Genomic DNA, 24133 nt, shown 5'->3' with positions numbered 1-24133 from the left:
AGAACCATTAAGTAAATCCTTTCTATATGAAACCTCACTAAGGGCTACAAGTGAATGGAGATTGGCATGTACTAATCTTTTCTTACGGAGATAAAACCCACTCCCATCTAGGATGAATTTGTGGATTTAATTAAAAATAAACAGTAAAACTGAAGAGCAACTTGACAGGCCAGAATAAGCACCTTACCAAGAATGATTTCAATTCAAGGGAGGTTTAACTTGCTTGAAATTCTGCACAATTGTTTCTTGAAATTTCTACATGCTAATCATTAGCAGCTAATGTAACACTTAACATTGTACCATTTGTCAGAGAAGTAACTTCCCCTGAAGAAGTGAAACCACCTAGAGTGCCTGATTATCATTTGGTTATGCCTGAATTAAACAGACCTCTGAAATCAGCCGCAGCACTGTATTTTTATTATGATCATCAATGACATGGGCAGCAGGGCTCTCCCTCAGCTATGGCTCAGATAGGTGCCATGAAATTACAGCAGTCCTCTTTGGTGCCACACATGCACCACACCCTGCTCTGAGAAAGGCCACCCACTAGTGACAAAGTGGGCCCTGGGACTATGTGTAAACCACTTTAGGGGGCACATGCCCACTGTCATCAAGGCAACTAGACCAGAACACTGACCCACACTGGATCAACCACATGCTCCTCCCTTGGAATCATAAGCAAGTGACTCTAGTCCATCTCTACTGAAACTAGGCACATGGAAACTCAGAGCAGTGGAAAAGCCACTCTCCTTCTCGTGCGTCAAGGAAGAAGAGCAGCAAGGACTTACAGAAAGAAGCAACATGAGGGACACAGGTCACCAGAAAGTCAGCCAACTGTTGTACTTTGTGCCTTGAGCTCAGGGGTCCAACTGCACTCCCAGCACCTGGGTCCCAGAAGATAATCGAAAGCCTTCTGATAACGTCCCCATTTTTACTATAAAAGTCTGAGTGGGTTTCTTGTTTGTAACCAAGCGATTTCTAAGTAAAAATACTGTTGTAGTCTCCAGACGCTGAAGAGAGAAATAAAGGTTTCATATCTGGCCCTGTTACTAAAACGCCGGAACCCCAGGCTAACTGCAGACTCTCTTATTCAATAATAAGGGACACTAAAGGACAGATAAAACTTGTGATCCAAAAGCAAAAACGCCTCACATCCATTCTTGCCCTTCAATGCACCAGAGCTACAACCAGGAAATCTATTCTCCATGTTGCTTACATGTTTAACTTGTCTACTCCTCTGCATGATGCTGTTTGCCCAGCCTGGAATGCATCCACTCCTGATTATTATTATACTCATATGTGAAACAGTGCTGTGCAACCAGATACCATTTTTTATGTTTTGCTATTAATTCACATCCTTTCTTTGTCCAGCTCTTCTCCATACATCTTTTCCAGCTGTGATCCAAATGTTCCTGACTCTTTTTTTCACGGATACTCCTTAGAGATCTCAAATCAACATTTTAAAAACTGAACTCATCTCACCTCCCTTCTCCTCCATCCTATACCCTTCTCCAATATGATTTAATTTCAGCAAATGCACCTCCAACCACCTGGTTTACTGGCCAAGTCAAAATTCAGATCTCATCTTTGATTCCCCCACTTCTCACCGTTGCCTGAGATCCAATTCTTACTTGGTCCTCTCTCATCTACCCCTGACCACTCGTCTCCTGCCCCACTCTCACTGCCCTCACTCAGGCTACAACTGCCTTTTGCTTCCATCACCTTTTCTTCTGAAATCAGCCTTTCCAGCTTGAATCTGAGCTCTGTTCCTATGCCAGTTCATTCCCCACAATGTGACCTGATGGACCCTCCCAGAATCTAAATCTCACCATGTCACTCACATACATACCCCAGCACTTAAACTCTTTAGATTCTCCACGCTCTTCCAGGATAAATTTCAAACATCTTCATGTGGCTAAGGCTCTATAAGAATCAGCCTTATTTCTTTCCTCTCATTCCGGTACCAACAGTCAACTAATCTGAGCTTTCAAGCTCTTTAAAAGGTCCATATTCTTTTGTCCCTATTGTCTGAAATACTCTCCATACCTGCTTCCCCATCTGCATCCGACCATCCCCTACTGACCTTTCAGCTCTCAGCTTCAACTCTTCCTTCTGGAAGTGGTTTCTGAGACCCTAAGACTAGGCATGTGGCCTTCTAGGTGGTTCCACAGCACCATACTTTCCCACTGCAGCCGCTATTTGGCTACAGAATAATATTCCCCTTATATCTGTGTTTCCTGCTAGAAGGTCAGCTGCAACGTGGCGTGTCTCATGTTCACCAGAGTGGCTTTATCACCTCAGTTCCTGGCACATGGTAGGGCTCGATAATTAGTGATTAAAAAAATAATTCTTTTACATCCAATGCTGATGGTTTACCTCTGCATCAGTTACCACCATTCCCATGGCTTTTGGCAGATAAACCAGGAACAAGAGAAAGCCAGAAGAGATCTATACTCTTCTCAGGAACATAATTCTTTTCCCTACCAAAACACACACACAGAGGAAGCAACCAAAGCAGTATGAAGCAATATAAGGTTTTAAGTTTTCTAAAATTTTAAGATTTTAGTGCAGAAATAGCTTAAGTTTATTCACAATTGAGGAAATATTACTGAAACGCCAGTCTGTGTGTCTGATACACAGTGAGGCCAAACAATGCCAAAACATCAGAGTCTGGAACAGGAAAAAGTTTACTGAGAGCCTTGCAAGGAGATGGGTGGCTCCTGCCTTAAAAACCCCAAACTCTCTGAAAGTTTTCCTCATAGAAAAGGTGAGGGAAGGGAGTGATTAGCTGCTGCAAATTTTTTGGTACCAGATTCTTTGTTCTTGAGGTCATGTCAATGATGTTCCTATAAATCTACACTAAACAAATGTTATTCTCCGTTCTGACAAGAAAGAGCAAGGTCCCAGGGCATAGCTTTCACCCTCTGAGGTCCAGATCCTGGCTTGAGAGGAGAGGTTCCCGCAGGGCCAGGTACTCTGCCCCAAAACCTTCACATACCACTCGGCCTGGGTCCTCCCGCCAGTGCCCAGGTCCTGGCTGAGGAAGCAGGTCTCAGCTGGCAGCTCCCTCAGGGTCCGGTCCCCAGACCCTGCCCTGCTGTCATCATGGAGGGAGCCAGGCACCTAAGACCCAACTGACCCTCAAGTTCCTCAGGAAGTTGGAATGGCGGGGGCAGGGCGAGCAGAGCGCATGCCAGGCAGACGGCTGCGGCCTTCAGGTCACAGAGGCACGGATACAGAAAAGATTCACCCCACCTCAAAGCGGGCCCAGCCAGTGGGGTGCCTTGGCGAGGGCTCTGGAGCCCTACAGGACACAGACCCCAGCCTGTTTCCTGGACCACCCAGCTCACGCACTGGCCCAAGGCCAGGTGAGCTAGAGGGCACCGGGAGAAAGCCGCGATCCACCTCTTACCTCACTCTCCACCTCAGGACCACAGCTCCGCTGACGGCTGGCTGAATGGCTCACTAACGGTTGCTCTTTGACAATTATTCATTGTGGGAGGGGCCCAATGCAAAACTGACCAATGGCTGAGCAGGACCACTAACGGTCGCTGTTGGACAGTCATTCGCTTGGGGGAGGGGCCCACTGTGGAAGCTGCCCAATGAAAGGTGCGCAGCAACCGCCAGGTGTGCTAAGAGCTGCCGTAGAGCAGAACATGCTCTATTACAGAATCTGAGGTCCAGGATTTATCAAATAAAATTCTCTAGCAATGGAGCTGTTTACCTCTACAAACTTTGCACATTAGTGTCCAAAGGGCTGCAAAATAAGATTGCATTTCATGGTGGGTGGGAACAATGCAAAAAAGCAGTGAAAAAAACAAACGCACAAAGAGTATTAATGAGAGTAAACCATTTATCTGGAGAAGGCAATGGCACCCCACTCCAGTACTTTCGCCTGGAAAATCCCATGGATGGAGGAGCCTGGTAGGCTGCAGTCCATGGGGTCTCTAGAGTCGGACACGACTGAGCGACTTCACTTTCACTTTTCACTTTAATGCATTGGAGAAGGAAATGGCAACCCACTCCAGTGTTCTTGCCTGGAGAATCCCAGGGACGGGGGAGCCTGGTGGGCTGCTGTCTATGGGGTCGCACAGAGTCGGACACGACTGAAGCAACTTAGCAGCAGCAGCAGCAAACCATTTATCAGTTCAATGTAAAAAGGTTCAGTGTTTCAAAGACATATATTTTCTTTTCTCCCCTATAACTACCTACCTTAAAAAACTATACCAGAGAAAACGAAGATATAGAATCTTCACGGACAAGCTCTGACTTACAGTGAAGTTAGCTGGGACTTTAGATTTTAATTACTTTTAAAAAAAAATCCAAAATCTTTGACATAGAAAACATCATATTTTATCCTGTGTCATTTTAAAATACACCATGCATTAAAATACTAACACTGAATGCATTAGATGAAATAATGGAGTGACTTGCTAAAGTCTTATTGTCAATGAGAGGCAGGGCTGGAACATATTTTACTGTGTAAGCTTTTCCACTCCAGCTTATACTAAAGAGTGTAAAATGCTAAACTTTCAGTAGGTCAGAACTACCAGTGCTACTGGTGAGCACAGCCCACCAGAAGGAAATCAGGGGAAAGGCAAAATCTTATATAGCTAAAATGTAGCTAAAAATTTCAATAAAAATAGGTTAGAGCTGATTTATAGTTCAGTTGAGGGGGAAAAAAAAATGTGTTCCTTCAACTGGCTCTATGAGGTACCATTCAATTCAACTGAAATTTACTGTGCTCACAAGGGACTGTAATAGGCACAGATAGGTGCTTATTCACATGGATTTTAAATTTTTAGAGGAAGAAAGAGATATGCACCTAAATTACTACAATGAGAGGCAGACACAGTGTGCGCCCAAGTGATCTCTAAACCAAGTGCTATGGGAACATCCCTGAGGAAGACAGATAAATCCTTAATCCCTCTTCCTAAAGGAAAAGCTCTCTACAGGAAAGGTTCCCCTCTTCACTCTCTACCCCACCCCATATCATGGACAGAGACAACTGCTTGTCTAGGTGGCATATCTGGGAAAACATGCAACCTGGAGCCAGAAGACCTGAGATTATCACAGACATATCTCTTATAAGATATATGACCTCAAGCAAACCACCCCTGCATGCTGCTACCCAGGGTGTGTTTGCTGTAGGAGCCACCACACTTGAAACTTACAATGCAGCTTACGATGAAGGATAGCATGAAACATTTCTTTTTAGAAAAGTAATGTGCAGAGTCTATAACTCGAAATAAAAATACACGAGCTTCAGTTTTTAAGACCTGCAAGTGTGCTCTACAGGACACAAATGTTACAAAGAAAACTATGAAGCACTAAAGCAAAACCTCATGGTAACTGTTGTCCTAACTTCATTAATTCACCATAAGAATGACTTTGCGGCCCATATTCCAGGAAGTTTTTGCCAAAGTAAATGTCTGACTGTAAAAACGGAATGCTAGTCAGAATGTAGCACCTGTCTGGTATTTCAAATAAAATTTTATACAGTCATTATTAAAAATAAAAAGCATCAACTAGAGACTAAGGAAAATGCAGAACTATTTTAATACATAAAAATAAGGCACTAGATTTCACTAATAAATTGTTTGGAAAAGAAATGAGATAGAAAGTGAAAGAAAGGAAGAAATTAGTTATGAAAATTATGGACATTCATCATAGTATTATTAATTCAAAGTTCACAATTAAGATGATACTAGAAAGCTCAATTATTCTGTGTTTGAAAAATCAAGAATGATATTAGAAAATTTAAAATTCAGTTCTCTTACTTCAAGGGGGAGGGGAAAATAGGTAAAACATAACACACAAAGTGAAAACAACACAACCTACTTAGAGAAAGGGACATTACAGTCAAATGATAAAGTTGAAAATTTCTTTTCCAAAGCAACTTGAAGCATTCCTGTTGTTTCTCTCTTCTATTCTGCTCCCTATACATTAACATCTTTTTAAAAATTACTGTCACCACAACAATGACAAGTAGCCTAAGAATGTTATTTGATTTCCGGCAACTTAAAACAAAGGGAAAACTTTTAAAGCGAAAGAAAGTCCTATTAATCCCCACATCAACTTGAGGGTATTACACTCTTCTACTTCAATGAAATAAGATCTCTCTAGTCAATAAAGAATGCCACAAACAGAGCAAGGAGGCGCTCTCAGAAATGGGATCCTAGCATAAACTTCAATGCTCATTACATGCTTATAAAATCCTCACCCTGAAAGAAAAAAGAAAAACCTAAACCCTCACAAATAGACTTTTCAATTTAATTTTATTATGAAAACAACGGGAAATGGCAGCAGGGTATTTGATAAGCTCAATTAGCAGAAGGATCAAATGAAGTGATGACATACCATTATGACCTCAGGGGTTAAAGATCCAATTTTCCATCTGGTGAAATCTAGATTTCTACTTCGAATGCTGACACCACCTGCTGTATGCTATTAGGCATTATCTTGAGCAGTCCCTAAGCATTTTGCTTACAACAGGTATAGCCTCAAGTTTTTTTCTTACTTCACTCTGCAATATAATTGCTTCCCCGTGAACAGAAATCAAAAATAAATTCTGTATAATGGCTTGTTCAAAACAGGCATTAAAAGCCATCCTAACGCATTCATTTACCATTCACAGTAATAGTAAAAATATTATCATTTATCTTCTAAGTCACAAATGATATTATGCCATCATTTTCTATAGCACCTAAGAATTATTCCAATCAAAGGCTCTTTTTGTATGTTCTCAATTAACAGTCTCCTGCTACTAAGATGGATATTTTAGGCATGTCTGATAAGAATCAGGTCTATAGAACATTCTTAACAAAATGAAAATTCATTGTATTTTTAAACTTGATAAGCCTCCTTGAATGAGACAATGGTAAACAATTAAAAATTTTTTTTTACATACCAAGTTCAAGGAGCTCATTTCTTAGTGTTCAGACCCTTGCTGCTGCTGCTGCTGCTAAGTCGCTTCAGTCGTGTCCGACTCTGTGCGACCCCATAGACGGCAGCCCACCAGGCTCCTCTGTCCATGGGATTCTCCAGGCAAGAACACTGGAGTGGGTTGCCATTTCCTCCTCCAATGCACGAAAGTGAAAAGTGAAAGTGAAGTCGCTCAGTCGTGTCTGACTCTTAGTGACCCCATGGACTGCAGCCTACCAGGCTCCGCTGTCCATGGGATTTTCCAGGCAAGAGTATTGGAGTGCGGTGCCATTGCCTTCTCCGTTCAGACCCTTAGATACATTTAATTAGGCTCTGAAAGTTGTTCTTATACTCTGATAAAGGATTCCATTTGCCAGTGATTAACCAAAGAGGGCACAGTTATTTTGATTAGGTCTCTATCCTGTCATGTTAAACATTTGCTAGCACACACACTCACATTCACACTCCCCTATAAATAAACTCCAGATACAGGTTCAGATAGAACAGTCTTGTGATTTCATTGGGAACAGTCAATAGCGTAACAATGAATAGTCACAACTGTTTAACATTTATTTTCCAAGCTATTGCTAATTTTTTCTAGAAAACTTCACCTTTCTGTCATCTGCACCTCCTCCCTAAGCAACTTCACCAAGTACCCCATGTTGATCCATTACTTCTCAAGTATTTGGTAGGTGTAGAGGTTTCTCTCTCATTAAAACTAACCTCCAGGTTATTTCACTTTCTTCAGTGTTTCAGAAATGGGAGCATGTAGCATACATAACTCAAAACTTACTTGGCTTTCTGGATCCACACACAGTAGTCTGAGATGTAGAGATCATTTAAAATATAAGCTGGGTCATTTTCCTGAAAAATTTTGTGAATGTCCAGTAGACACTTTAAAACTGCACTTTTCCCTAAAGGAAATTGAAAAAAATAAAATTATCCTCAAGAAAAAAAAATCTGATTTTTTTAACTGAGAAATTCACATATGGAGGAGTAACATATGTATAGCAGCTCAGAGTTTTAATCATTTTTAAATATTTTTCATATTATTTTATTGCAAGATATCATATCAGTATCATTAAGTCCAAACCTTTTTATTTCTTTCCTGAAGAATTATAGAAAAATCTTTATACTCTATTGTTATAGTTGATTAACTATGGTTACCATAAAAACACCATAAGATATGACAAGGTACATTAAAATAACAAGGAGAGAAGTTATCATAAGTAAATGAATATTTAAATGTATCATAGCTTTAATTAGATAATGTTTCCCTAATTCAAGCTTTCAAAATATCATGGAAAATTATATTTTCAAATGTCTCTATTTCTTAAATCAATATTTTTTGTCAAGGAATTACCTAGAACAAACATAAATTTTTCCACCTTAAAGAACTGAAGAAAACTCAGACTGAAAAATATAAAATATCATAACTCTGCTTCAAAAACAAACTGACAAAATCACTTGGAAAAAAGGTATCAAGTATCGAAGTCTTGTCCAACTTAATTACTTCCTGTTTGTTCAGTCCTGTTCAGTTCAGTCGCTCAGTCATGTCCAACTCTTTGTGACCCCATGGACTGCAGCACGCCAGGCCTCCCTGGCCATCATCAGCTCCAGGAGTTTACTCAAACTCATGTCCATTGAGTCGGTGATGCCATCCAACCATCTCATCCTCTGTCATCCCCTTCTCCTCCCGTCTTCAATCTTTCCCAGCATCAGGGTCTTTTCCAATGAGTCAGTTCTTCGAAACAGGTGGCCAAAGTATTAGAGTTTCAGCTTCAACATTCGTCCTTCCAATGAATATTCAGGACTGATCTCCTTTATGGAGAAGGCAATGGCACCCCACTCCAGTACTCTTGCCTGGAAAATCCCATGGACAGAGGAGCCTGGTAGGCTGCAGTCCACGGGGTAGCGAAGAGTCGGACACGACTGAGTGACTTCACTTTGACTTTTCATTTTCATGCATTGGAGAAGAAAATGGCAACCCACTCCAGTGTTCTTGCCTGGAGAATCCCAGGGACGGGGGAGTCTGTTGGGCTGCCGTCTATGGGGTCGCACAGAGTCGGACACAACTGAAGCGACTTAGCAGCAGCAGATCTCCTTTAGGATGGACTGGTTGGATCTCCTTGATGTCCATGGGACTCTCAACAGTCTTCTCCAACACCAAAGTTCAAAAGTATCAATTTTTCAGTGCTCAGCTTTCTTTATAGTCCAACTCTCACATCCATATATGACTAATGGAAAAACCACAGCTTTGACTAGACGGACCTTTGTGGACAAAGTAATGTCTCTGCTTTTTATATGCTGTCTAGGTTGGTCATAACTTTTCTTCCAAGGAGCAAGCGTCTTTTAATTTCATGGCTGCAGCGACCATCTGCAGTGATTTTGGAACCCCAAAAATAAAAGTCTGTCACTGTTTCCACTGTTTCCCCATCTATTTGCCATGAAGTAATGGGACCCAATGCCATGATCATAGCTTTCTGAATGTTGAGTTTTAAGCCAACTTTTTTACTCTCCTCTTTCACTTTCATCAGAGGCTCTTTAGTTCTTCTTTGCTTTCTGCCATCCGGGTGATGTCATCTGCATAGCTGAGGTTATTGATATTTCTCTCAGAAATCTTGATTCCAGCTTGTGCTTCATCCAGTCCATCATTTCTCATGATGTACTCTGCATATAAGTTAAATAAGCAGGGTGACAATATACAGCCTTGACGTACTCCTTTTCTTATTTGGAACCAGTCTGTTGGTCCACGTCTGGTTCTCACTGTCGCTTCTTGACCTGCATAAAGATTTCTCAGGAGGTAGGTCAGGTGGCCTGGTATTCTCATCTCTTTAAGAATTTTCCACAGTTTGTTGTGATCCACACAGTCGAAGGCTTTGGCATAGTCAATAAAGCAGAAGTAGATGTTTTTCTGGAACTCTCTTGCTTTTTCGATGATCCAACGGATGTTGGCAATTTGATCTCTAGTTCCTCTGCCTTTTCTAAATCCTGTTTGTTAAATGAACCTAATTTTAACCCAAACCCAAACCTACAAAAGGAACCTTTCACAACTCAACAACAACTCTCTAGGTGTTCCAAACTTCAAGATAGTCCCTGAAATTTATCAACTATAAGGCAAATTACTAAATCTACAGTAGTAGCACTAACTTTGATCTGTGAAATACAGCATTTTCAGTTTAATTGCTTTATTCTTATCTTTATAGTCCTAAAACATGAAAATACTGTCTATTCATTTCGTGAAGACACTGGATGTGCTTTCACTGACATTTCCCAACTGACTTTTAGACATAATAAAAGCATCATGAGCTGCCTAATAACACCTCAAGATGCCAAAATTGCAGCCACTAAATTTTTAACACAATTAACCCTAGAAACTAAGCTTCGAAAGAGCAGGGACTTCTATTTTTTTCAGTGGTTAATCCTCAGTATCTAGAACAGAACCCCATAGCAGCAGATTTTTGATTTAAGTATTTTAATGATGAATGAATGACACAGTAATCACCTGCTTTGTGGTTGTTTAGTTGCTAAGTCATATCCAACTCTTTTGTGACCCTGGGTTGCCATTTCCTTCTCCAATGCATGAAAGTGAAAAGTGAAAGTGAAGTCGCTCAGTTGTGTCTGACTCTTCACCTGCTTAAACCCTTGCAATTTTGCCAATCACCTAGCCTCACACACCAAGCTCTGATGATTTTTCCCTGGAAATGCCTCTCAGAGCTACCCTTTCTCCACCACTTCCCAATAACCCATCCTCACTCATCCTAGATTATAAATTCTTCTGCATTCGTCAGATCGCAGACTTTCTCCTGTCAAGCCTTCTCATACATTTTGATGCACTGTTTTCATCAAGTGGTTCCCTGCACTTGCTTGCAAGGCTCTATGAACCAGTCTGTGGCTTGATCGGTTCCTCACATCTGGAAGGCCTTTACTTTTTCATTTCACCTAGTAGAATTCTAGCCTGCCTTCACAGCTCAGCTCCCTTCAGGAGGCCTGGACTGACTTCCCCAGGCATCACAATTATTGACCCAACCCTGAAAAGGAGAGAAGTGGAAAGAAAACACGGTTGATTCTCCCTATAACCTCCCTTGCTCATTTCAAAGAAAGAGAAACTTTCTTTGAGACTCAAGGACCATAAGATACTCACAGTGCCCTTGAGTGGAGGATCTAAATTCTGATCTTATTGACTCCAGAAGCTACCCACTGTGCTCTGCTACCCATGTGTTCTTGGCCCATTTGGTTATATCACATTTTTATTATTCAGTAGTTAAGGGGGTACTAAATTCAAAACAGAGACCATGTCTTTTTCAAAAATGTTCACAATTTATGTGGCTTCCTTATATGCAGAGGGAAAGAATGTCAATAAACACTTCACTGCTCAATGGGTTAAGAGAAATAAATACTTAGAAGGCCTAAAACTACATTTGGCTAAGTCAAGGTGTTTGTGTCTTATCAAAGTGGCCCAGGGTAACTGTACCTAATGAGTGTGGATCTCCATCTCCCCACCACCACAGACCTACTTTAATTACAAAGTAGGTAACCCTGAAGGCTAAGTTTGAAGACAGGAGGAAGGAACCCAATCATAACTCACAGAACTGATGAAACCAAGTTAGCCATGTTATTCAAACAGGAAAAAATCAAGGGACAACCAAGGGAACTATGAGAATTTGGGGAAACAGTTTAAATTGCAACAGAGAAAAAAACTGTCAGGGCACGCATATGCCAAGTTCTTGCTTTCCCTCTCTCTCTTGTTCAGGGGGTCGGGAGGGGGGACACGGAGTTTTATGACAACTACTAACTTAAAGGTTTCAGAGTCAACCAAAAAGACATTCACTTGAAGCTTACATAAGCTCCTCTATGGCATGATGCCCCAGAATACTGCCTCTCAATATGACATGCCCTACTATGACATGAGAGTTAATAGAAAATGCAAGATTTGGAGCTAGGTCACCTCAGATGGTAAAGAATCTGCCTGCAGTGCAGGAGACCCAGGTTTAATCCCTGGGATGGGACGATCCCTTGGAGAAGGGAATGGTAACCCACTCCAGTATTCTTGTCTGAGAACTCTATGGACAGAGGAGCCTGATGGGCTACAGTCCATGGGATCGCAGAGTCAGACACGACTGAGCAACTAACACTTTCTTCTTTCTCATAGCAAATAATTCAGTGAGTGAAGAAAAGGGGTAGGTATGCCAGCTTGGAGGGTGGCATGTAAAGGAGCAGAGACTTAAAATGGGGTAGGTTAGGGGCACAACAGAAGGAGACCATTTAGATGGAGCGATAGTTCTCGTAGGGAAACGGGGAGTAAACAGATGAGTTTGGCAGAAGTGAGACTGTGACAAGGAAGGGAATTTGAAGGTGATCAGGCAGGACTGTGGGGACAAGACCTAAAGGCAGCTGTGGGCAGTAGTGAAAAATGACCCTACACACCAGAGATTTTCTGAAAAAAGTGTGTGGAATTAAGGTTACATGTTTAATGAGAATTCATTGCAACCATTACCTAATGAAATTATAGGAGCTCTTTTCTACTTGCTAGATGGGATGCTGATTCATGAATCACTGAATAAAGCAAATTAAATTTTTTTTTTTTAAGAAATTTCCAAGTTTCATTTAACAGACATGCCTAAAGTGAGGTTGCCCCTTGCTAGGGGCCACAGGCAAGTTCAAATCTTCCAGTTGTCACAAAATAATAACAATAATAACAGCAATGACCAAAGAAATCAACTTTTAAAATTTAAAGTGAAGTTACACTGTACTTATGTTCTGATCTCTATTTTCTTTCTTTTTTTAAAAAAAGACAAATACACATGGAAAAAAATCTTAAGCCTGAACACACTCATATTTCTATAGTCACTGAACAAACATGTGGGAGTCTGATGTGTGTCGGGCATCGTTTCACACATGGGATTACAGTTGTTTATTTTTCTTTAAACTTTCCCCTATTTTCTTTTTTTTTAAAATATAGTTCATACTTACTTTAATTTTATAGTTCATAACTATGTATAATCTTACTGCAGTAAGGGCAAATTCTACAGAGATTCACAGGCCAATCACATTAGGCATTACTAGGACATTCAAAAACTACCTCCTGTATTGATGTACCTCATATATGGATGCAACTTCACTTATCTTATAAGTTTGAGTTTTTTTTACAGCTTAAGATTATTTGCTATTTTAGATGCAGCAGTGTTCTTAAAGGCAACAGATGCCCTGGATATTCTCTAGAAGCAGAACCCACTGAGGGACAGCCCTGACAACCTGAACTTCTCCCACTGCTCAAGGCTATCATGGCATCTCCATGGACACAGAAATAACTTTCCCCTATTTTCAAAATTCTCCACAATAAACATTTAGTAATTTACCAAAATTCAGATATTCCTGACTACATAGCTAACCCTTGAAATACTGACAAAGAATGTGAAAAATTTTTAATTCTTATTTCAATCTTCTTTACCTTGTATTTTTGAACAATAGACAAGCAACATTTGGATCAGGTGATTCTAGAAAATCACATGTGAGGCAGTTTTAGGCATTCTTTCAAAGTTTATGTTTTCATTGTAAGTCTTATTCAAACTATTTTTGCAGTGTGCTATGTGACAAATAAGCTAACAGATAACTAGGCTACTGGCAGCTGACACTCTAGAACCAAAAGTACATTAAAACCATCCTGCCCCCAACAATGTATACTATTACTCCAAGGACATATTTGATCCCGTGTATTCCTACTAAATCACCATAGGTGACTGCAGCATCATAGCCAAGAAGCTTGGGAAGCATGCACTTTTTTTTCTTCTCTGTTTTACATCTCTTACACTGACTGCTCTTTCTCTCAAGTTGCCAAGCACTTATCCAAGAGCTATGAGCAAAGGAAAGAGCTGGTCCATCTTCAGACAGTCGCACAACCACTGGCTAGAAGGGGACTCAATGTACCTGCCTCCCTGTGGGGTTGTAGCTAGCTGTGGGCTAGTTACACAACACATGGGCCTAAAAAATTGTTCAGACCTAAATCCAAAAGAATCATTTCTGCTCCAAGGCACTGCAGATGAGTGACCATTTTCCGCCAGTTCACTGCCTGGCCCGGAGAACAAAAAAGCAGGTACCTTGCATAATAACCACAGTAACTAATTTCACTGCAGTGATACACTAACAGACCTCTCTGATGAGTTAAGGATTCTCTATGCTCACCTGGTCCTCAGTGAAGCCAACTCTGTCCATGGAGGAAAGACTTTTGACACCAAGATTTCTCTAAGAGTTTTAAACCAGTGAAGGGACTTCAAAACTAGAAATACAGCACATAAATGGACAAGTTCCATGCACGTTTCACTTCTGGGAAAATGACTATCTAATGACAACAGAGAAACACAACACCACCACCAACAAACACATGATAGTAACAATCAGGTGGGCAGTAAACAGTGTTTAACAGTCTCTGGCTATGCATTCTCCAGCATTCCTTTAATGGGAATGTAAACTAAGAACAATATGCTTTCCTGTTCTGGGCAGATGTGGCATCTCAGGTTAATACATCTTAAACCAGAGACAAGATTGAACTGTTCTAAGTTAGAATCCATTGGCTATCTGAGATCCTCCTATTAGCTGACCAGGTTTGACCATAATCATTCAGTGACAGGCCAGCTCATGGTTGAAGGCTCTTAAGAAATGGCTCCCATCTCTAGGAGATTAGAAGAATAGTGGATATGTTTACTGGCTAAAAGCCAGCATAGAAAAAATAATATAAATTGCTAACTCTATACAGTAAGAGCAGAATTTCTTTTCAACTCTTGGTACATTATAGCTATGATATGACTGTGTTTTCTGGGTATAGTTCTGTCCTTTAAAGTTTTGAACCATACATAACAAGAAGTCAAAAAGAGTAAAGGAGAAAGAAATGGTGATTCAAAACATCTGAAAGAAAGCACTGGTTGGCCTTCATTTGTAAGAGCATCTCAAAATAAAACCCAACATGGCTATCATCTTAAAATGGGTAACTTAGTAGATGCCTGGCTAGAATTCTGGGATTTTGATGAGACCATATTATGAGGAGGGATAATTTATGAGTTATCTTTAACATTAATTTTCAGAGATCACTGGACCATAAAAAGGGATGACAGAAGAACTATATCAAAGTGATCAAAATGAAGAGAATCAAAGTGTGGGAATTTGCTTCAATGTCAGGCTCTGTTAGAAAGTAGCATAAAGTCCTTAACAACACAAACATGAGTTAGTTTAACTTTATGAAAGCTTCTCAGTTATTAAATTACATATGTGTTATTAAAATTCTACATGTTATCTGTATAGCCACAAATGAAATCAGCAAAAGCAAACACATACTTTATAAATGTTCCCTTTGCCTAGAAAGCACAAACCTCAACCCAAACCTAATTTTCCATCAAGTCTCAACATGGGCCATGCTTCCTTAGGAACTGGCTGCCAACTAACTGCCCAACCCCACCCTCCTCCACCCAAGCTAGTTTGGGTTCTTTCAAAATGCCTGTCACACTGTCTGTTAATTAATAGCTACCCACCAAGTACTCTCTATATACTGCATCATTTAACCCTACTAGTTTGGTGCTTTCTTGCTCATTTCATAAAAGAGGAAACTGAGGCTCAACCGAAGGTGTTAGCCAAGCTCACAGCTAGGAAACAACAGCCATGATGAACATAGGTATGTCTGCGTCCCAGCCACTACATAATACATAGTGTCACTATTTATCACCTTCTGTGGCAAACCTCTTGATGGGAAAGAACACAGCTTTTCATTTGTCTTCCAGAGTCTAAAACAATGTCTGGCAAACGGTAGGATCCTGTTCAGTAAAGGCAGCTTGCTAATGTAACCCAGAGTACACAAAACTTAAGTTTAAAACCACTTGGTCAGATTGCTCAGTTAACTTGTACTAGTTATAACACTTTTGTGATCTGTACCCAAAAGTCAAGGTGTCCTGACAGATGTGTGGTACACAACATGTTTGCCTTCCCTTTTTATTTCTATTCCCAACAAGAAAAGGATGTAGCTGTGCCAACTTTCTCGTACCACCACACCATCTGAAGTTCAAATAATGAATTTAACCCAAGGCTGCTTTTTGCCTTTTCTGCTCTAACAGTCTCTGCTAGATTCGCTGGTTTGAAAGGACAGCCTTGACATTCACTCTGTGCTCCAAGTCACCTGTCAAAGCCAGCAGTTGTGTCAGTGTAGAAATACATGGCCTGATGTCATCAAAATTACATAATGGCAGCATGACTAATTTCCATTTCTTTAGACAGTTAAGAGTGAGGCATCCAAGTTCAAGGTAAAACATTAAAAAAAAAAAAAACCCATCCACACAGTAAGTATAAAAGTAGACAGGTCAAGAAGCTGAACATGCATGGAGAAAAAGCTCTTAGAACAGCTGCGATCTAGATCTCAATTTTTTAAAAAATCCATAAGCATCTAAAACTTAATTATGCAGATAAAATTGCATTTCAACTATTCTGCCATGAATATGGCATGGATCTCAATGCCTGGTACCTCAATTTAAAATAAACTCTTTGTATTGCTGCTTTAATTAATATTATACTTCATTTTTCCCAGTAGATATTAGTATGAAAAGTTCTGACTTTTTTTTTTTTTTTTGCAATTAGCTTAGTTTCAAATTGGGAAAACTGAGACTGGACATGCAGTCAGAGAGAAGAAACATGCAGGAAGAAAGACCAGATTAAACATGCAGTCAGAGAGAAGAAACATACAGGAAGAAAGACCGGATTTCTCAAATGGCGTGTAAATGGGAAGAACAAACCTGGTCTGACCAGATTTACAAGTCCCTTTTGGTGACATCAGAAAATTAAGTAGAAAGAGAGGTAAGGGATCTGGGCTTTGTTGTGTTTGGATTTTCTAAGTTTCTGGTCATAGTCATTTAGAGAATACAGGACCTCTACCTCCTCCCCAGACCTCATCTTGGAAGCTACACTGGATGAGACTGAACCTAAACTGTGATGGAAGGAACGGACACCTGGTACAAGGCCTCACTGCAGCTGAACACGGGCTTGCTAAGTCGCTTCAGTCATGTCTGACTTTTTGAGACCCCGTGGACATAGCCCGCCAGGCTTCTCTGTCCATGAGATTTCCAGGCAAGAATACTGGAGTGGGTTGCCATGTCGTCCTCCAGGGGATCTTCCCAACCCAGGGATGGAACCTGTGTCTCCTGCTGTTCCTACACTGCAGGAACAATGGGTCCATCTCATCCTATAGGGGGAGAGAAACGTGACAGGATGCCCATCAATGCTGGCCACTCTTTAGGATGGAAGGCAGCCAAAGACCTTGGCTCACTTGGAAAGGGCTCTCCTCCAACCCCAAATACAGTTGATCTTTGAACAATGACAGGGTTAATCTGGCCTTTGTATCTACAGTTCTACCCCATCCACAGATTCAACCAACCATGGACAGTGGGGCGCTACAGTATTTTCCACTGAAGAAAAAAATTCACCTGTAAGAGGACCTGAAAGCATCAGTCGCTCAGTCGCGTCCAACTGTTTGCAACCCCAAGGACAGTAGCCCACCAGGCTCCTCTGTCCATGGACTTCTCCAGGAAAGAAAACTAGAGTGGGTAGCCATTCCCTTCTTCAGGGGATCTTCCTGATCCAGGGATCAAACCTGGGTCTTCCACACTGCAGACAGATTCTTTACTATCTCAGCCACCAAGGAAGCCCATAAAAGGACCTGCCCAAGTTCAAAGTCAAGCTTGTTCAAGGGTCAACTTCATATGTACTTATAGCAAGGGGAGGCAAATTTTTTCTCTAAAGAGCCAGAGAGTAAATATTTTGCTTTGCAGGCCACATGATCTGTTGCAACTACTCAACTCTGCCATTATATCACAAAAGCAGCCATAAACAACACCCCAGTGAATGAGGACGACTATGTTCCAATAAAGCTTCATTTACGGGCACTAAAATTTGAAGTTCATATAATTTACGTGTGTCATGAAATGCTATTTTTGTTTTGATTTTTTTTCAACATTTGAAGATGTTAAGATATTATCTTAAGGGACTATTTCTCCTTTGTATATTGTAAATACTTATATTTTGTACTTTTGTCTTATCATTCCTGTTACACAATAAACTCAAGAGTCAAAGCCAAGTCATATATATCCTCATAATTCTTTCCTGATTCTCTTTTAATGTCTTGTACCGAGAAGGGATTTGATTTGTGTCTGTTGAATAAACATATGCTTGGTCATTATTTTTCAGTATTAATTTCTATTTAAAGGAACCCTAAATTGCAAAAATATAATTCTTCCATGATTTCCAGATAACATACAAGTATTTATTATTCAATATACATCATCTGGGCTTCCCTGGTGGCTCAGACAGTAAAGAATTCGCCTGCAACGCAGGAGACCTGGGTTTGATCCCTGGGTTGGGAAGATACCCTGGAGGAGGACATGGCAACTCACTCCAGTATTTTTTCTTGGAGAATCCCATGGACAGAGGAGCCTGGGGGCTACAGTCCATGAGGTCACAAAGTGTCAGACAAAACTGAATGACTAAGCACAGCACATACTTCATCTAGGTCTCAATATTACCATGCCACAGGACTTTCACTCTTTAGGGTAAATAAAATATTTTCTCTTTGTTCTCCCAAATTTGTCTTAAATATATACATTTTTATACCTTTATCTTCTTAAAGAAAGTTTATAGTTACTTCCTTAAAAATTCAGATTAAAAAAAATCTCAAAATTGACTTTAGATTTATTAAAAGAGTCACTAAACATAGAATTTTTTTAAGCCATAATATCAAACCACGTAACTAACCTCCTGGGGTTCTTTTCCATTGCTCAGATCAGAAACTGTAGAAATTAACAAAAAATCTTATATAAATGGTATAGGAAATACCATGTAGACTTAAATGTAAATAACATGTAGATTTAAATTTAAATATTTAAAAGATAAGCAGTATATCTTGAGCTATTACCCACCCATAAGATACTTTAAGTGATTTTTTTGGGGGGAGCAGAATAACCACAAGATCTTAATCAGTTATGGCAATTAAAAGCAATTTATTATTTGTAAACCATACAGGAAATGCTGCCCCCTAGAGAATATTTTTGGATTAGGAAATGGCAACCCACTCCAGTATTCTTGCCTGGAGAATCCCAGGGACAGAGGAGCCTGGTGGGCTGCCACCTATGCGGTCACACAGAGTTGGACACAACTGAAGCGACTTAGCAGAGAATATTTTAAGAGAACAAAGAACGCTTTATACAAATGTAAACCAGTAATTTCCAGGCAAGCAATCTAAAAAAATTTCAGTGATTAACAATATTTAATGATGAATAAGATACTTAGAGGAAATATGTGTCTATGGAGTTGATCAGAATTTTATTTTCTTCCCTTTAATGTTCATGCTCATATACAATACCCTTCCTTCCATACAAAAGTATATGTATAAACCCAAAAATGCTGTGAGGATAAATAATATAGATAGGCAATAAGAATGTGCCAATTTAAGATTGGGAACATGGATTTAGGCTCTGAGGAAGTGATGGAAGTAAAAGAAGTTTGCTCTGCCTTGTCGAAGAATCCCAGAAGAGCAAGGCAGAAGACTGGCACATGGGGACTTCCCAGGGGAATCCTCTCCTTCACAGGTTCCAGCTGTAGTTCACACTCGCCAGGGCTCCAAAGTCCCTCCTTTCTTAGGCTGGTTGGCATGTAAGGAAGCAGTCAGCAAAAGCAGATACCAACACAACTTCAAATATCCAATCTGAATTCCATGCTATTGAAATTAACTGAAAGCACTACAGTTGTTCCATTCTTCAAAATGTTTTAACTGTGACAGGGAATTGACCAAGAAAGGGAAAGTTCAAGAACAATTTAGAATGAAGAGGGAAACATCAAGAAATATCATCTCCTGACTGGAGAGCAGGAGATTAAGTGATCATATTAGGGAAGCAGAGAAATCAATTCTGGAGACCAGTTGACTCAAGTAAAACTGTCAACTAATTTTAGAGGCTGTAGGGTAATAGTGAAGAACAGAGAAACCTGGTGTGCTAAAGTCCATGGGGTCGCAAACAGTCAGACACGACTTAGCAACTGAACAACAAGGGCAAGTCTCAGGGTCAGAGAGCCTATCAATTCCCAAGTTTCACTGATGAAACAGATGCTCATCTATAAAATGTCTCATGCCCCTCACTCACAATATTTAGAATACTTCCCTCCACCCTGCTATGCAATACTACCAGTCCTTGAAGTCCCAATTCAAATCTCCAGTCCCGAATGAAGCTTTCTCTGATCCCTAACGAAATATCACCTCTCCCTGTTTTGAAACCGCTCACTCAGCATTTCCTGTAAGGTGCTTACCACTGTCTGCTCTGTCTTTAATGTTTGTGATGGACATCTTAGCTCCCTTATTCATGAAGATGTTCCCCAAATACAGTCCGTGAACCTAATTCAGCTTTCTGCTGCTCTTCATATGGGCACTTTGTACATAATAAATAGCTTTATAGTAGGTGCTGACAAATACCTACTGAATGAATAAGTTAACAGATGAACACACTAACCAATGAACAAGTACTTTAGAGCGACGGGAAACTGAGGAGGAGCCTAGAATCAGAAGTCAAACAAGGCAGAAGCTCCCCTCTGCAGGAAATGACGTGTCATATGTGACTTAAAGCTCAGCCAGTTTTCCTGGCTTTATATTATCATCCACTGTATTTCTCCTTTGAACTACTTATTACAAGATGTAATTTTTTAAAAACCTGATAGCTGTGCTATTCCAGGACCCCAATAGAATTTTAAGTTCTCCCAGTGCAAGTCATGTCCCACCTGCTTACTCCAAGATCTCCAGACCCAGCTCAGCATCTTCACATAGCAAGTGCTCAACAAATACTTGTTGAATAACCCTCAAAATCATTTCATATAAGGCCCATAAGAAAGAACAATTAAAAGGTCTAATAGTTCTTTAAAATGTCCATAATTGAGAACCCACAAAAATTAAGTACAGATAAATGTAAACATCAAAAACTAGTGATTTTTCTTCTAGTTTTCAAGTTAGGACAATTTTTAAAATTCAATAAAAAGAAGCTGGGATGTCTCTGGTAGCCCAGTGGCTAAGACCTCGAGCTCCCAATGCAGGGGACCTGGGTTCAAGTCCTGCTTGGGGAACTGGATCCCACATGCTACAATGCTGCACAGTCATATTAATTAATTAATTATTTTTAAAAAGAAGCATTTGGATACTGGACTAAAGAGAAATGAAACGCTAAAAATAAACTCATCTTCCAGGTTGCATGAGGTCTCAGAGCTCACACAATACACTTGCCATAGTTCTGTTTCTTAAACAACCATTTGCCTTAAAGGAAAAGATCAGCCCTAAGCCACTTACTATGGCTCTTTTCTTTCACATGGATTGTGCTATTATATCTATTCACAGAAGAGGTTAGTGAAGCTGTCATTTCAGTCATTTCTGAAAAAGTGATTAGCCCAGTAAGACTAATATGTAAGGGCTATTAATTACATGAAATAATGCCAGCTTTTACTTGGTAACAATAACTAATCGCCAGAAGGCTATTTCTTAGGTTATAGTCTGCCCACAGAACTACCAGACATCAGATCTCAAATGTTCACAGAAGGGTAGGTTTCTTGTTAGACCTAAAAACAAAACAGAACCTGAAATAATAACTTCAAACATGCATTTTTACTAGCCAAAAATTTTATATAATGGTCTGAACAAAGAGTACTATGTTTTCTAAAAGATGGTGAATAAATTTAAATTGAAAACACAGATATATAGGGGTTAAGACCCCAGATTCTTTTTAAAAAATAACTTTTTATAAAGGAAGATCACAACATGTACAAAGAGAAAAAATAGGGTGGTGAACCCCCAAGTACTCATTACTCAGCTTCAGCAAGGACCAACTCATGGCCAGCCTTGTCTCCACACCCTCCCACTTTCCGCCAACCCACTGTGGATTATTGTAAAGTCAATCCCAGTTTCATAAAATTTCCTTTACTATAACTATTTCAATACTTCAAAGGGCACAGACCTAAGAGTCAGGCAGACCCAGCGTCCAATCCAGGCTCCACCAACTCCTAGCTGAGTGAGCCTGGGCAACTGGACTGAACTTCCTTGAGACTGTCTTCTTCTATCCATGAGATGGAGACTGACATCCCGACTTCTCAGGAAGACAGTGTGGATATAATGAGGAACTGAGCCTCGTGCTGGCACACAGAAAGGAGTCACCAAGGTGCTGTGGCTAGAACGATCACTGTGCTAGCACATTAAGACAGGGCTCTGTGGCTCATTTCCAGTGCGGCTCACAGAGGACAAAATAGACATCAAGTATTTCCATATTTTAAGAAGGGATGCTTAACCCTCTGTTGCTAAACTCGTAAGACACTAGCCAAAAACCTGGTATGTCACCTCTGGACCAATATTCACCTCCTGGAATTTAAGGGTATCATGGTCCAGAAAATCTCTTCGGATAAGACTGTTGGGGTACTATGGGATTTCTACCATCATTCATGAGGAAGGGAAAAAGGTGCTCTCCTGTCTCTTGGTTTTTCTTAAACCAAGAGAAAGGAGATTTCAAAGGGGGGACCTTGGAGAGCATAAGATACCTGTCCTGGAAACTGTGGGGCACAAAGACTGTTGTCTGACCCCAAACTGATAAAAGGCCCCCATAGAGAAGCAGGCAGGAGCAGCCTGTGGCTGAGTAGAGAGTAGCTCTGGAAGAAAGCAAGGTTCCCGCAGCAGGGTAAGGGCCCCCTCCCCACTGCTGGCTTCCCAACCTGAGGCAAGCCCAAGCTGGGGAAGGGAAGATTTATATTTTTAATCAAGTTCAAAGGGAACATTTTAAGTACTGAAATGAGACTTCTCTTATAATCTAAAGCAATATAAAAAGTTATAGAATATTTATCATATAGGATATATGTGTGTGATGTGATATTTATAGGATATATATTCCATCCATAAGCAATAAAAGAAACACTCCACAGAAAGAGCTTGAAGTGGGAACAGGGAGAAAAAATTAAGTTTTTTCCCTTTTACCCCTTGATGTTTAGCCCTTTCAATCTAACAGTTACATGATATGCTCAATAACCATACAAGAATGTGGAAGAAGAATAAAGAATGCCTTTAGAAAGATGAATGAAACACAGATAGTAGAATAAACAGTAAGTTGTATAAACAATGTATAATCAAGTACTCAGGTCATTTATAAAAGCAATAAAATTTCTTAAGACATACTAGAACACTGCTCTCTTTTAATTCCTTTTTATCATTGATTTTCAGTGAATAATGGCAGCTAAGTGATACTTCCATGAAGGATTCTTCTTAATCTTCTCAAAAGAATGAAGGAAGAAGTAAAAATTGCTAAAGATACAGGAACAGAGGGGGAAAACATGGAATGATCATGTGCCCCAAGATTATAGATTCAGACAGAGGAATTCCACATGCAAGACCCGACATTAAGCACTAAAATGACACTTGAAAGCACAAAGTAGGTTTTCTTCTCTTACAAGAATTTGAGCTATCCGTACAGCAACAGTGAGAGATGAATGTACAGTCTTCCAGGGGTGGGGAAGGTATAGCAGAGAGAATGTAAAGTTGAAAACAGCCAAAGGCCCAGAGAAGAATTTTGTAAGGCCTCTGTGAAGTCAGGTAAAGCAAATTCATGGCTCTTTAAAAACTTAGCTCTCAGTCAATCTGTAGATTCTGATACCAGCCTTCCTTCCTTGGTTTCGGAAACGTGTTTCACGTAAGATTTGCATTTCTTCTGGGGAGAGAGTTATTTATTACTTTCAACTATGAAAGCATGACACTGACCTTCAGAATAAAAGTGTGATGGCTTTTTTGATTATAAGTAGGCACGAATTCATTCTTGGAAAACGTTAAATGCCAAACCAGCGCTACCTGCACTTAAACTATAAGGTGTCTGAACAACTGAGACTCTTCAATGGTATTAATGGCATCCCGGTGGCACCGACCTGTATGAACAAAGGCGTCAACCCTCATCCAGAGCTTGCCATCCCCATAGTTTAGGGCATGAACTCTAGACAACCTAGCTCTCTGTTTCAGCACTAACTAGCCACAACCCAAACAAGCCACAGAACATACTGTGCATGGTTTATACAGGGTTGGGATTCATTTTCAGCATGCTACCTCGGGTTTTCTGTTGCTATCACAACACAGCTGATAAGCCTTTTTTTGTAGATAGATAATAATGGAAACTTAAGTCGAAAT

General features: G+C 40.2%; 1 protein-coding gene across 2 annotated transcripts in view; it reads right to left on the bottom strand.

Moving 5' to 3' along the window:
- SHQ1 (SHQ1, H/ACA ribonucleoprotein assembly factor) overlaps positions 1-24133 on the bottom strand; it is a 103811-nt gene that overhangs the window by 36694 nt on the left and 42984 nt on the right. For both annotated transcript variants that reach the window (XM_024982511.2, NM_001035049.2), the window contains one exon: positions 7718-7838. In XM_024982511.2, the coding sequence (XP_024838279.1) occupies positions 7718-7838 (121 nt within the window). The remainder of the gene's footprint in view (positions 1-7717; positions 7839-24133) is intronic.

This window comes from Bos taurus, chromosome 22 (genome assembly GCF_002263795.3).
Source record: "Bos taurus isolate L1 Dominette 01449 registration number 42190680 breed Hereford chromosome 22, ARS-UCD2.0, whole genome shotgun sequence".
Taxonomy (NCBI): Eukaryota; Metazoa; Chordata; class Mammalia; order Artiodactyla; family Bovidae; genus Bos; species Bos taurus.
Note: the sequence above shows the minus strand (reverse complement) of the source record. Positions and strands in the feature narration are given on the sequence as shown.